At 40.6% G+C, this 14832-nt stretch overlaps 1 protein-coding gene across 1 annotated transcript in view; it reads right to left on the bottom strand.

Annotated features, from left to right (window-relative positions):
- SVEP1 (sushi, von Willebrand factor type A, EGF and pentraxin domain containing 1) overlaps window positions 1-14832 on the bottom strand; it is a 182207-nt gene that overhangs the window by 74877 nt on the left and 92498 nt on the right. Inside the window, exons 23-30 of the mRNA XM_039543266.1 lie at window positions 14278-14391; window positions 13009-13210; window positions 12077-12234; window positions 10665-10866; window positions 9785-9960; window positions 8194-8318; window positions 2313-2436; window positions 1606-1776 (exon numbers count right to left, since the gene is read on the bottom strand). Coding sequence (XP_039399200.1) covers window positions 1606-1776; window positions 2313-2436; window positions 8194-8318; window positions 9785-9960; window positions 10665-10866; window positions 12077-12234; window positions 13009-13210; window positions 14278-14391 — 1272 coding nt within the window. The remainder of the gene's footprint in view (window positions 1-1605; window positions 1777-2312; window positions 2437-8193; window positions 8319-9784; window positions 9961-10664; window positions 10867-12076; window positions 12235-13008; window positions 13211-14277; window positions 14392-14832) is intronic.

The raw sequence follows: 14832 nt of genomic DNA, 5'->3' as shown, positions 1-14832 counted from the left end.
AAAACGTGTTAGCCGATCAGACACATTCCATGAACTACCTCTTGGCACCAATGCAGTTAGCACAAGACTGAACTCCTGAAGAAGTCAAATACATGCCTGGTGTAGCTCCACTGAAGTCAAAGAAGCTATATCGGGGATGATTTTGGCTCTTAAAGTGTAGCTTTTACAGCTAGGATTTTCTAGTAACAGGCGGTGAAGAAGAAATGCACAGCGAAGGCTGCAGTGAAAGAGCCTTTGAGGATTAATACACTTTCTCTGCACATGAAAACATGTGTAGGTGAATAGAATGTTCATAAAGGTGAAGGCCTGACAGCCCTAGAGACTGAACTCCTCTGTTTGTCCACAGAAGAGGGTCAGCACTGCCAGCAAAAAGGCAAGTTTCTCCACACATCCCTAGTCAATGTCTCAACTCAGGTGCACAAGGGACATGTCTCAAAGTGAGAGGGAATCTCGGGCTCTATGCCTGAGGGTGCCAACAAGGCTGCTAATCAGTTTCAGGTATGGGGATGTTTTTCAATTCAATTCCCTACTCTGCCATAGACTGTGTAACCTTGGACAAGTCACTTAGGACCAGAGTGCAATGGGAGCTAAGTGCCTATAAATACCTTTAAAAATCTGGTCCATAAGTCTCTCTGTGGCTCAGTTCCCTGCCTGTAAAATGGGTATAACAGCACTTCCCTACCTCACAGGGATATTGTGAGGATAAAAACACCACAGATTGCGAGATGCTTGATATCCTGATAACGGAGGCCATGTAACTACCACAGTTAGATAGAACTGCTGTCAATGTCATGAATGATAATACCAAAGGATGAATGTCAGGGGAAGAGGACACAAGCCTTTGACAGCAGTAAGGAAGGAAAGACTCCCAGTGGATCAAGCTAATAGTAATAACCCAGCCATCACAGAGCCTGATTCAAAGCTCACTGAAGTCAGTGGAAAAATCCTTATGGACTCCTATAGGCTTTGATTCGGGCCTATATTGCACTTTTCATCCACAGATCTCTAAGTATTTTACAAAGAAAGAAAGTATAATTATCCCCATTTTACAGATGGGGAAATCAAGGTCACACAATAAGTCAATGACAGAGCTGGCAATCAAACCCACACTACTGAGTACCAGCCCAATGCCCTATCTACTGCAGGGCCGCCCAGAGGATTCAGGGGGCCGGGGGGAAAGCAATTTCGGGGGCCCCTTCCATAAAAAAAAAGTTGCAAAAATATAGAATATTATATTCTTGTGAGGCCCCCCCAGCCCGGGCGGCCCTGATCTACTGCACCACACCACCTCCCCAAATACTATGAAATGAGATGTAGCAGGAGCAGAATTTTATCACATGGCTGCCTGAATCTCACCATTGCTGGAAAAAAAAAGTCAGATAAAATTGTTTTTTTAAGCTTTTTTCCAAATTTGCTTATGATCTAAGGGGCAAGACTTGGCAGCTGTGAGATGCTGGATAAATCAACAGGTCTGTGTTACATTCTCAGGAGTCCTTGTTTTAATTGCATCCAAACAGAAGCTAAAATTTCCTAAGCATGGCTTGTGACTGATATAGCAGCCTGCAGATGCAGATGCAGGCTGCTACGCTAACACAATCTACTCACTTTCACAGCGGGGAAGAGGTCGAGTCCATTGTCCCAAATTTAGACAGTGCTGGACAGAGTTCCCCACTATTTGGAAGCCTGGGTCACAGGAAAGGCTCACTTTTGACCCTGGCTTTAAATCAGTTGATGAGGCCCGCAGATGAGGTATGGATCCTTCTAAGGATTGGCAATCTGAAGACAAAATGCACACACAACAGAGTTAGCCTTGAATCAAAACAAATGAATTTGTTATTTAAATATCTGTGATGCTGCGCGCGTTTATCTAGGAATGATATTAATGGAAAGTGTTATACTATAAAATGTATATATTCTTTCCAGCTTCAAAGAGCTTAACTACATCAACATATTTGAACTAAAAGATATTTCCCAGCAAAAGGAGGAAACAAAAAGGTACCATAATATATTCAAACTATTGTGAGCATGAATGAGTGTAAGAATCCTCCATTTGATCCAATATCATCAATCATCGCTCTTTCAACATCTCAATACAGGAAGCCATAAATCTCTGTTTCAGATTCCAATGAACTTTTGTTATAAAACACTGGAATTTTAGGAATGAAGACTGAATGTTCCAACCATTAAATTATCAAAATAATTTATTCAAGGCTAGTAGGACAGGGGTCACAATATAGCACATTTAACCTTATAAAAAGTATTACTGTGTTATTACTCGGAACAAAAACACTTCTAGGAGATAAAGTTCTAACCAGCACAAAATATGCTCCTGTAATCTATCTTCACTCTTCCAACAACCCCAGGCAGGAAATCCGGCCAAGCCAATACATTTCCTTTTTGCAGTTCTTCTGGACAGGAAGTAGCCAGGGATTTTACCTAAGGTTCAAAACACATGGTTAGATAGAATTTGCTAACTAACAGACAGCTTTGTAAGAAAAGAACACCTCTCACATCTCCAGTACTCAACCTAGAATCTGATTCAAAGCCCATTGAGTCACTCAGAGTCTTTCCATGACTTTAGTTGGCTTTTTGGGCAAGCTCATAGGTATTCTGCTCTTCTTATTTGTCTGGATCACCTACTGTCACCAGTGCAATGGTGGAACACTGTATCAATTTACTATGGCGTGGATCTGACAGAAGAGTATTGTCCTACATCTGATGTAGGAAACGTGTCAGTTTAAACACCTCTATGTATGTCTATTTGGCAGGACAGTGTATTTACCCCACAGGTTAAAAAGAAGATGAAGAAAGGAATCTGAGCAGATTCTCAAGTATTTGTAAAGGGAAACTTTTACCATTAGAAACAACAGAATATGAATTTTGAAGAGTGATGGTCCTGAAATAGTTTTATTTCTTGATACCTAATTTTCAGGACAGAAAACACAACACGAAGCTTCAAAAAAAGACAATTCCTTGTTTCCAGGATTGTTTCTGAATTCCTTAAATAAACCAGGCTGTGACTTTGCAAAACATGATAGGCCAGATTTTACACAGGCCACAGTTAATGGGAATTAACTTGAAGCAGGATTGGGCCCTATTATAAGTGAGCACTGGATGTGAAATTGGGATGCATGAGGACAGGATAAAGGAACTGCTACGTTGTTAGATTAATGGATGGCTAGATAGCCTGAGTTGGATGAAATTTTTTTGATGGAATAGTTTTCCATACAAAAATGCAGTTTAGTCAAAATGGCAACATTTTGTGGGAACATGTAGATTTTGACAAAAATTTCAATGGAAAAATGTCAAATCATTTTGACTTTCTCATTTAATTTTGACAAGACCAAAAACATTTAGATTTTTCTCCTTTTGAAACATTTTATTTAGACTTTCAGATTGTATTAACATAGTGATCTTATTATATGTATTATTACATTTTATATTATATTATGTTCACTATATTTCATATTTTACAATATATTATGTTCTGACAGTATTAACACTTAACATTTTGAGAGTTCTGAATCAAAATTATGGGAAACTGAAGTATTTCTTTCTGATGTGGAATGAAAACTAATTTTGAAATGTCAGACTTTCCCATGGAAATATCAGATTTTCCAGTTCCAAGCATTTGTGCCTGAGGGCAGCAAAGTCGTGTACCATAACTCAATCACACAATGAGACAATAACTAAATCATAACCAGAATGTATATCCAATAGATTAAACTTCATTAATGAGAATCAGTCATTGTTTCCCTGAGTAGGATGTAGCCATGACAGTATTTTGAGCCATTTACTATAGTTATGACCATCAGGAAATATGGAACAGAGATATATAGAAAGAATGCACAGATGGTGCACCTCAGCATTCCCATCATCACTCAGCAACGGGAGCATGTGGTTCATGGCATTAAGTTAAACAGCATACAAAGGCTAATAGTGGACTGCTTTTGATGGGAGGATTTATGGAACAGCAATGGAATGCAAAAGACCTTTACTCCTCACCATGTTAGAATTGCCACAACTGCAGTGGTGCATTGCAAACCTGAGCAAACTGCCTTTCTGCAGGAGGCGGCAAGGTGGCTCCATTTGATAGTGTGATATCAGATTTTGACTGAAAGGATATTTTGAAGACCTAGAGACTGCAACTGGGTGATACAAGGGGGAAATCACAATGCTTTCCTGTGCACAGTGAAATGGAGGTCATCTGATTTGTGTCGAAAACTCTTTATGCAAGTTTTTTTCTCTTCATTGATGGATTTCTGTTAATAACACACTAATACTATATGTTTATTTTCTCCTCGCAGTTCAGTAGCCAAGTAGAAACATACAGACCTGTGTCCAGGACCTGAGCCATGCATCCTTGTACAGTGTGGGAGAAGGATATATGTTGGTTTAATGGGGGTTTTCCTCAAGAGACATGGACACTCAAAAAAGTTAACACTTGCTGTTGTGGCCTGTACATGCCTGGTAAATGTTGGACAGAGGACTGATTTATTTTCTGTGTCCTTTCCTTTCCATAAAATTGTAAATACAGGGCGTTAGTCACCAAGCAGAAGTGATCTGGGGCAAAAGCCCAGGTTGCACAGTATGCAGTCCCTGAGCTTAAGTGTTCAGTAGAAAAAAATGTAGATAGGTTTGTGACCATGGGATGCCATGTTAGACATTCAGCAGTGACCCCAGACATGGTCCTAGTGCGCCGAGTGCATCATCTTGCAGGAGAGGCTAAGGTTCTGTTGGACACACAGAAAGATTTTTAACTCTTTAAAAATGAGGGTATTTATGGGCTTTTAAAAAAAATCCATAAAACCCAGATGATTAGACAGTTGAGTGAAGAAAGTGGAAAGTAAGATCTTGGAATCAGCCTTCACCAATTTCACTGTGGTTCGCAGGAAAAGAAATTAAAATAGTTCCTGGAATAGAGTCTAAAAGCCCTTATATAAGCTGTAATGCCATAACCTCCCTGCAAAGGCCCCATTCAGCATATTATAGCTCTCCCTAGCTGGCCTAAGACAGAAGCATTGCTCTCAGCCAAGAAGCTGCTGAAAGTGATAAATGCCCTCCAGAAGACAAATGTGCAGTAAAAGAGGATTAAGGGCTTCCATCCCTCTACTAGGAAGGGCAGAAGTACCCCTCTGAAGGAAAATGGTTGTTTAATTAAGAAAACATGTTGATGACTGAACTAATGCATTCCATGGCTGTGCTGAAGAGCAACCCTAGTAATTCCCTGGTGCAAAAAGGAATGTTTTCTATGGCCAGATGCAAAGTTGGATTAAAAATTGCGAAGAATAAGGAAGAGCAGCCCAAGGAGGAAAGTGTTAGTGTGGATTAACCCCCTCTCTCATTGCACACAGTGATGGACTGGAAGGGGATTGGCCTGGTTAGGAGAATAGACATGCAAATCTGTGCGGAAGCTGTGGAATATTTCATGGGAAAAAAAAAGTCAGTGGCCTGCACGAAATGGGTGGTTAGTCTCTGTCCTGTTTCTGATGGATAAGTGTCCACATCACAAACACGTCACAGTTAGCATCTTGTTGGCAGCCTCAGTGAGGAGGGCAGGTATTTAATGATTATGGCAACCAAACTACTCTCACCTCCCTCCTCCCCGCTTGGCCTGATCTACACTGAAGTATAAAAGATTGTACAACATGGATCAGGCACCAGCAGCCTGACCTATTTTTACTGAAGCATCTTAAAAAAACTCCTTCCTGAGCATGGGCTGCTGAAAAATGGTCCAGGCTAGGGCACCCAACTGTTTTTGAACCATTTGGAATTTTGGGGGAGATCTCCCTAGTGCAGACGCGAAGTAAGAGGATATTAGATGGGGAAGGAGAAGGGACCTTCCCACTGACTGACGTACAAAGAACTTCATTTTCCACTGTTGTCAGGTCAGCATCTTTGATGAGTGTTAACCTCACTCACAAACCAAAGCAAAACAAAAAAAACCCAACCCAGACTACAGCAAAAATGAAAGATCACTGGGTTTGATCTGAAGAAGATGAACATGTCGATGGACAGCTAAGAGTATATCTAAAAATGTCTTAAAGAATTTATTTAGCATCTCTTTTATTTGATTGGCAACTGTGGCAGAGCACCGGCTTTGCCTCGGGGGGAGAGGGCATGTCCTGTGCTTCTAGACGGTTAGGGTTTGCCTCAGAGGTTTGCTGTGACCCTCAATGTAGCCTCTCTCCCTTCCTAGAGGCAAGGGTTACAGCTTACTCAGTCATCTTTACCATTCGCCAGTCAAAGGGTTTGGTGTAAGAACCCTCTTTAGTCCCTGTCTTCCTTCTCAGGGAGTGATTCTGTAGAGGTGTAGGGGGGAGGTCAGGGGGAACCCAGGCCCGCCCTTTTCTCCACATTCCAACCCAGGGACCCTAATTGGCATCGGCAACAGGTAGTTTTCCTATACTAACGGCGCTATAGCCCTTCCCTGGGGTACTTCCCCAAACGGCCCCTCCTAGCACCCTCCTTGGTACCTGACCACGCTTGTTCTCCTGGGTCTTTTACTGCCCACCTTCTTTCTCCCAGTCTTCCCACAACACCTTCTTACTCCCAGCTCCTACCAACCAGCCTCTCTGAAGGAGCTTCCTTTTAAACTAGTCCCAGCTGGTTCTAAATGGGCTTCAGGTGATCTGATTAGCGTTTCCCTTGATTGCGTCTAATCCGTTCTTAATTGGTTCCAGGTGTCTTATGGAGTCTGCCTGACTTAATTGCTTCTAGCATCTTCCTGACTACTCTGGGGTGGCACCTGCCCTGGTCACTCAGGAAACAGAAAACTATTCATCCACTGTCCAGTGTGTTTTCCTTCTACCAGACTCCTGCACCCAACCGGTCTGGGTCTGTCACACAACGCGTTCTCTGTACACCATTATTCCGTTCCGTTTCATAGAGGTTTGTAGCAAGAAAAGGCTTACCAAATAATCTCAGTGGGCTAAGGCTCTACCATATAAAATAACTTTGAAATAAACACAGACAATGAAGATGATTTACTATTTCAAGCTCCAATAACAAAAGAGGTAAAAAGTTTATGGGAAATGTACTTGGCTAGTTTTCCTGTTGTGGTCTCACATCTGTTTTTTAGCATTAAGACCATGGATTATGGGACATACCATAATTGAAGGGTAGGATTTTCAAAAGCACTTTTCATTGGCCTAACTCTGCTCCTGTTGAAGTCAGTGAGGGGGAGTTCTGCATTCCTGTCAATGGGACTGGAGTTAGGCCAGGGCTGAGAGGCTTTTGGAAATCCCACTTGAATGGCACAGCAGTGAAGACTTCAAGCACAGGAAATGAGCACTTCTTCAAACTCACATCCACATTATTGTGATGCACCAAAATCCCTGTGATTCAAGATGAAAATATAACCCTCGGCAACACACAAAGTGCAGAAAAGGCATAAGGTAAAGCAGACATGAATACACTGTCAGAACAGGGGCAGTCAGACACTGCATTGAAATATTTATTTTCTTATCTCTTGCACCTTTAAATTTTATTACTGCTTTTTAAAAAACAAAATGGAGAAAATTAAAAAAAGTAAAATCAGATGAAGAGTGGGTACTTGTTTTTTTCTGAGGGGAAAGTCAGCCAGAGATCTGTTCCTGTGAGCCCCAGCTCATGCTGAACACTGATCCTTAAACTTTACTTTCCAACAGCAGGAGCTACATTTACTGAACCTCAGGGCTTAAAGTCAGGCACCTAAATCCATATTTTTGGTACCTAAATAAAAGTGGCCTGATTGTCAGAGGTACTGAGCATTCACAGCTTCCATTCTATCTACGTACCTTGGGGTTTTTCACTGAAGCTAATGGGAGTTTTGTCAATGACTTCAGTAGAAGCAGGATCAAGCCCTTAGTGCTTCCCATGTAAATGAGACCTGCAGAACAAGTTCTCTAGTAGATTTCATGGAGTTTCCTCCCTTCTCTGCTAGAGAGGGCTCTACTATGGTTACAATATATTTTGTGTATGTTTTTTCCTTCCCTTTCACTCTCCCCCATTGAGTTGGTTATTGAGGAATGGCTCTGCCAAAATCTTCAATTTTAATCTTACTTCATATATGTTGACATACAGCTATGCCCGATGAGATTCCCATTAATTTCAGTGGCAGTTCGATCATGCCCATTAGGCAAAAATGCATTAAAAACTAGTTTAAGTTTTCATTCATTTGCTCAGATTCCAAACTATTAAGTAAATATTCACCTCCTGTGGGGATAGGACATGGTCCCAGATGTTGAGCTGGCTAAGAGAGCCCACAAAAGATTCTGCTGGATTGAATCCTTCTCCTCTCTGGTCTTGCTCTTGTCCAAGTATTAGCGCGCCGCCACCTAAACACAAAGTAAAATGAAGATGTTACTGCTCTTTACAGGGGTTAATGATGGTAAATACTTTATAGCAAAAACTGTCAAATACCCAAAGAATCCACAAAAACTGGTGACCTAGTAGCAGTGATCTTTAAAGATTAAATTAACCTCTACTGGAAACTGGGGATACTTTTAAGCAGTTGTTTAAGAAAGGCCTTTTCTTCTTAGCAGTTACCCTTAAACTAGGTTTTACCGTGAATCATATTACAACACAATTAATAATGTAATTATGAATTATTAATTGGCATAGGATATGTCGCAGTAACAATTGGTTAACTGTTGCTTTAAATTATCCCTTCTCAATGTTTCAAAACTATATAAAGAGTTAAAATACCATGTAGAAAAAAGGAGCATTTGATTCCAAACAACTGAACCACATGTAAGACTTGATGGTAAATGCTGTAACGCCCCACACAAGTAAATTCTGTTTTATCTCATCTAATATTAGCACTAACATTGGAGACCAGTTTGTGGGTGGCATCACACAGGCATGTGAGTGAGGACAGAGGTGCCAGATGCCTTCCTGCCTTGTGCCCAGGTTTTGGAGAGAGCCAGAGTGTGGTTGGGAATGGAGGGAGGGAGCAGAGAACCTTGCAGGAGCGTCACCATTAAAAACAGAAACCATGCTATGTTTCTGAGAAGACTGTTCTCTGGAAGGTCTCTGGAAAGCATGGACCTTCCACTGCTCTTCGGCTCTCCCATGCAATAACATATTGCATGTTCTTTTAACGCTACAATGCAACAGTTGCTCCGAATGGAAAACACTCCAAATACTGTATGTCATGCAACCTGTTAAGTGTCTCTCATTTTCAAGCAGGTAGTTAAGGGCTTGATCATCCTCCAGTTGCAGTCATGGGGGGGTTCTCTCACTGATTTCAGCGGGGAAAGGGTTAAGTTCTAACAATAAACAAATCCTAATTTCTTCCTCATATCAAAGGAAATAATGAAAGAAGTGGACATAAAACAGTTCTGTCATTCATATTCTAGCAAATGTAAAAACGTGTCATATACTGTGAGGAAGAAGTATTACTGAAACTAAGCTCCCAAAATAGGCCTGAACATTATGAGGAAAAACCCTCTAAGTACATGCTTCCAAACCAAAATCACTCCTGAGTTTAACACAGGCATCCAGTTGTGAGATCAATTCTCACTAAAACATTCTCTAGTCAATTTAGTCAATGCATTTCTTCTATGGGCAGGATTCTGCCACCCTTACACAGCCTGTGTTAGACCTTACTCCATGAAGATTCCCACTGGTTGCAATGAGACACTACTCATGGACTAAGGTACTACCCAGCCTGAAGAAGGATGACAGAATTCAGTTCTACATAAATGCTGAACACAGAAATAAACAAAACCTTCCAAGCCTTGCAAGCCCTACAATAACAAGAGAAAAGAAACAGAGCCAAACAAACATTAACAAGATATACCAGGGATTTTTGATCCTACAGATAGACCTCTGCCTCCATCAGACAACTTCCCGTCAATATACACATTCCAGGCTCCATTCATGCATGTCCAGGTGACTGCAATGTGATGCCAGTTGCCGTCATTCACAGAGGGACAATCTGTGATCCTCTCTTTCCCATTCACATAAAGAACCCAGCTGCATAAAAAGCAGATACCAAGCACATTCAATCACATGCAGAGGTTTAATAAATAAAACATTCTCTTTCAAGAAAATAAAGTTTTCTTCCTGCTTGCTACTCCCTACACAGGAAAAGTCATTTACTGAAGGAGGTTAAGTTTCCCCAGCTCACACAGGAAATCCCTGCTGCCGTATTTGTTCCCAAAGAGAAGCCTTGGGAGTCATCACCATCATACTCACAGACAGTGAAATAAGGGGCAATTTCCACGTTTAGCTCTGTAAATACTATCAAAAAAAGGAGTTTCAGTCATGTTTTTCAGTGGATTCCTAAACTTCAGTTCTTCTTGGTGTCTCACAGCCCATGGCCAGAGGGTCACAGCAATCAATATGCCTGCTATAAGCTCCTTTTTTATGTAAATATTACATTAAATACATCTTTTGTATTCTGTGTAAAAAAAGACAGGGAGAAATATTCTGCCTTCTGAGCATTGCTACTTTGTTGCAGCCACCAGTGCCCAAAAAAGTGGTTTTGGAATTAATCACAGGGAAAAATCAGTAAGAATGGGCAAATCCAGTGACACAGTTTTGATTCAGATTCAGCTATGAACTTCCCCAAAGACATGTATCGTTGGAATTTGGCGTTTTAGTTCAGACTCCTCTCTATCAATTAAAACACAGTTCTAATCTAGGCAGAAAGATAATAATCTTATTGATTGATTTACCCATTGTAATCTGTTAGCAGAAATGCATTGTCACTTCCATTCTCCACTGCATAAGAAATTGGAGTCCCATAATTAGTAGTGTCAGCTGATCTCATCCAGAATGCACAGGTGATGTCACCAAGTGAAGGGAGAATATTGTCAAGCATGACATAGCTATAGATACCAGACACTTCAAAATCCAGGTTAAAACCAGAGGACTGTTCTGCAACAAACAAGAACAATTTTCAGATCTACATTCGTGCAAATGTATCAACAAATTAAATGAAGCTTAATCAAATGCAATAAAACTAACCACAACCAGGCTAAAAGTATTTGCTTTCAACTGGACTGAACTAGAAATATTTTATTTCTAGCCTACAAGGCGTTCACATGGAGCCTTCAATACCTAGAAAAGACGCAGGGTTTAAGAAGCACAATAAAAAAATTCTTGTAATTTTCTGGTAGATAATGAACATGAACCTTTCACAACATTTGGGTGTGCCTTTCAGCCCTCTGTCATACAACTAACATGTCCATCTGGCCATCCTAAATCCATAAGTGACTGATTGGACCTGTGGATGGGACCAAACAGAGGCATGGTTCTTTATGGAATTAAAAAGCATATTGTGCAGTTATGGAATAGAATTTGTGTCTTTTATGTTCAAGGTATTGCAAGGTGCTTTACAAAGAAGTAAAATGCATGTTCTGTGCAAATGCAGCACACATTATGCATTCAGTAGTAGTTCTCATAAAGCCCTGGACATTAGAAACTGTTCTACTGAGAGAGGGGATGATGCATAGATGACCAGCATGTCTCCTGCCCCTTCCTAAAAATTGCCAGTGGATCTTTAACTTCCATCTGAAGATCCACATGTGAGTAAAAGGTATCACAGGTTAATGTCTTGTCTAAAACAGAAATGTTATAGAGCCAAATTTGTCTCTGCTGTAACCTTGCTGAAGTCAAAGGAATCTCACCAGGTTGGAATTTGACCAGTTATCTTTAAGACTGTATAGTGGAAACCTTATGTCCTTTGTTACCCCAATATCTGTGACTTTCTGATGCAAAGCATCATGAGTAGTATGTGAAGTACAAAGAGCTTAATAACTAGGAGACGTGAAAGAAGCTGAAATTGAACTTCACAGGTCTATAGTGCACGATAGAAAGGGTACTGTGCTTTTAAGCAAAGAAAAACATTATCAAAATATTGTTTGCTAGCATGCATGACCTTACTTTGTATTTACAGGCTACATTTGAAATTAATTATTATTATTATTATTTGTACTGCTGTAGCTTGCAACGGCTTTGCTCAGAATTGAGACCCCACCCTGCTAGCCGCTGTATAGAGAAGCCATATGGTATTAACTCAGCTAGCATAATTCTTGCCCAGAAGCTTTGTCAAGCCACCTTTTGCTGACACTGGGGTCCTGTGTACCTGTTTCACACCTGCTGCCTGTAAAGCCAGGGGGACATTTACAAATGTACGAGTTCAAGGCATCCACACAGGTAGCTTGGTTTAAACAGGGATTGGATTCACACTCATTGATGTTCACTTCACAGTGCAGTCCTGTGTACCCCGTCACACATTGACACCTGAGGATGAAAACAAAAAACACTCTTCTATTGTGGCTGCTTTAATGCTCACACATCTGTAGACTAGAGGCACTCTTTGGTTCTGCTAGAGATCCAGTTACATTACAAAAAGCCAGAACATTAGAGAGGCACTCCAATATTATGGAATCTTGAAATTCACAACGGGTCCTTTCCTGTAAAATGGACCAGAGCAGAACACCCCATAAACATCAGAGAAGTTCTGATCTGGATCCAGAAACAAACTTTTTGGTCCAGGTTCATCTTGATGAAACATAAAAATAGAAGACAGGAAGGGCTGAGGTCCATCAATGCCCATATCTTCCCCCGGCCCAACAATCACAGGAAACTTGATCATGTGGGATACACAAATCGATGATCATTGTTCAATGCTATAACAGAAGGTTAAAAAATGCCCCCGGTTCTCCCCCCTGCCCCTTCCCCATGCCAATACAGCCTGGGAGGAAACTGATTCAGGAAAATAGTACCCTGTAAGTTTCCTCGCACTGTAAGGGTGGCCGCCCTACAGCACTCTCACTTTCTACCCCTCTCCCGCCACATTCTCCTCACTATCTATCACACCTTTAACAAAAGCTAAAATAACACCATCACATTTTTTTTTCTTTTTAAATGTCCACCTTTCTCCCACACTGGGGTGCATGTTGAGACCACCCGACAGAGTAGCCCTATAGCCTTTGCTAAAATCTTTCGGGAAACCCAGACACTGCAGCACATCTGGCTTTGCGTATTACAGGAAGCCCGTCAGCAGTTTTTCACCTGAAGTTGTTGATACCATCTTTGCATGTGGCCCCATTCTTACAGGGTCTGCTGAGACAATCATCAATGTTTTTTTCACACAAGACGCCAGTAAACCCAGGAAGGCACTTGCAGTGGAAACTCCTGATCCGATCCTCACAAATGCCCTTGTTTTGACATGGGTTTGAAAGGCATTCATTCACCTCCGTTTCACAGTGAGTGCCTGGGAAGAGAGAGACCAAAGCAAAGCTTTACATTCAATTTAAAAAGATTCAAAATCTGTTAGGAACAATCAGGAACCAATTTCCTGACAAATCCAGAAGACAATTAAAATTATTCAGAATTCTTTGGGGAACGGCAAACAACAGATTAGCTGAGTGGCTGGCTTTTTTCCTCAGCATAAAATATATTGCATTGATTGGATGCAACTGTAGAGGAGATGCAGGAATCAGCTTCACAGTTATAGAAACAAAACCCTCATTACATGTTTGTCAACATTTTAAAAAACAAACTTTTTCTGGGAATGTACAGAAATGAGTGCTACCAACTTTGTTAGTAAGTTGGGCTCTTCAAATAAGAAGTATGTCTCATCTGTCAGTTTGTAAGTGGTAAAGTAACGATGCTCAGGTGTCAATATGGGTTAAGGGCTGGATCTTTCATCACCAAAATTCCCATGAACCCATACATTCCCAGGATGTTGTGTGTGTGAAGAGTGCAGGATGGGCCCCTGAGGATATATTAAAAGCACACACACAATCAGAAGCTGAGACATCATTCTGAGTAAATGATGAGAGATACAGAGAAGAGAATGTATTGCTGAAATGGAAATGAGGTTGGAACCTTTTAATTTTTTAAGAAAACCATCCAGGAGTTTAGTTGTGCATCAAGTTCCAAGTTGTGAGATATGCAAAGTTGCAGAACTTCTAATAGAGATGGGGAGGTTTGGCCCATGGATATGCTGCTATATAATAATAAATAAATAAATAATACTAGTATTTAACACGTGTACATCAACTCAGAAGTATTTCGTCAAGATGAATATTACTATTCTTTGCTCAAGCTCATACAAAGTTGGGAATAGAAACCAGATCTCCCGACTCCCAGTCATGTGTTTGAAGCCACCAGACCACGACCTTCTCACCTAAATATTACACATGCCTAGATCAATGCACACCTATAGCAAATCTATGAAGATAATTTTGAATTACACTGTACTTCTTAGTGAGCATGAGGTAAAATTTTTCTGGTTAAAATAAATAAAAACTAAATCAATCAAAAAATACAGCTTACCTGTAAATCCTTCTGCACATGTGCAGTGATAAGCATTGATGTCATCAACACAAAGTGCTCCGTTCACACACGGGTTGGACCTGCATTCATTTATATCCTCCTCACACAGTAAACCTTCAAGCAATAACAGTTACAAGACATGATATATACACAGTATTTGAATACATACATGGTATGTAGCCTGTAGTGATCGGTTTTGACAGCCACAATGGCAAAATATTTCTCATAAAAGGTTATTGAGAGCAGGAGATAAAATCTTTCAAGGATGCAATTCAATGTGAACAGTTGCCCATCCGTACACATAGTTATTGAGACTTTGGAGGCAGTGGAGCTCGACGTTTAAAAAGCATTCAGCAGCACATGTATAATTTTAATTCATACTGATTATAAAAAGTGTTTATAAGATAATGTGATATAGGGTAGGGACTGCTTAGGTGGAAAATCCTAGGTCTTTTTATAGCTGTGCATAGGAGTAGGAGGATACCTATTTGATAATCAGCAATTTAATGATAAAATAAATTAACACTCGATTCAGCAAGGTACAAAAGCAGGTGC

Source organism: Mauremys reevesii, linkage group 6 (genome assembly GCF_016161935.1).
Source record: "Mauremys reevesii isolate NIE-2019 linkage group 6, ASM1616193v1, whole genome shotgun sequence".
Classification (NCBI taxonomy): domain Eukaryota; kingdom Metazoa; phylum Chordata; order Testudines; family Geoemydidae; genus Mauremys; species Mauremys reevesii.
This window is presented reverse-complemented; position numbering and strand designations above follow the sequence as displayed.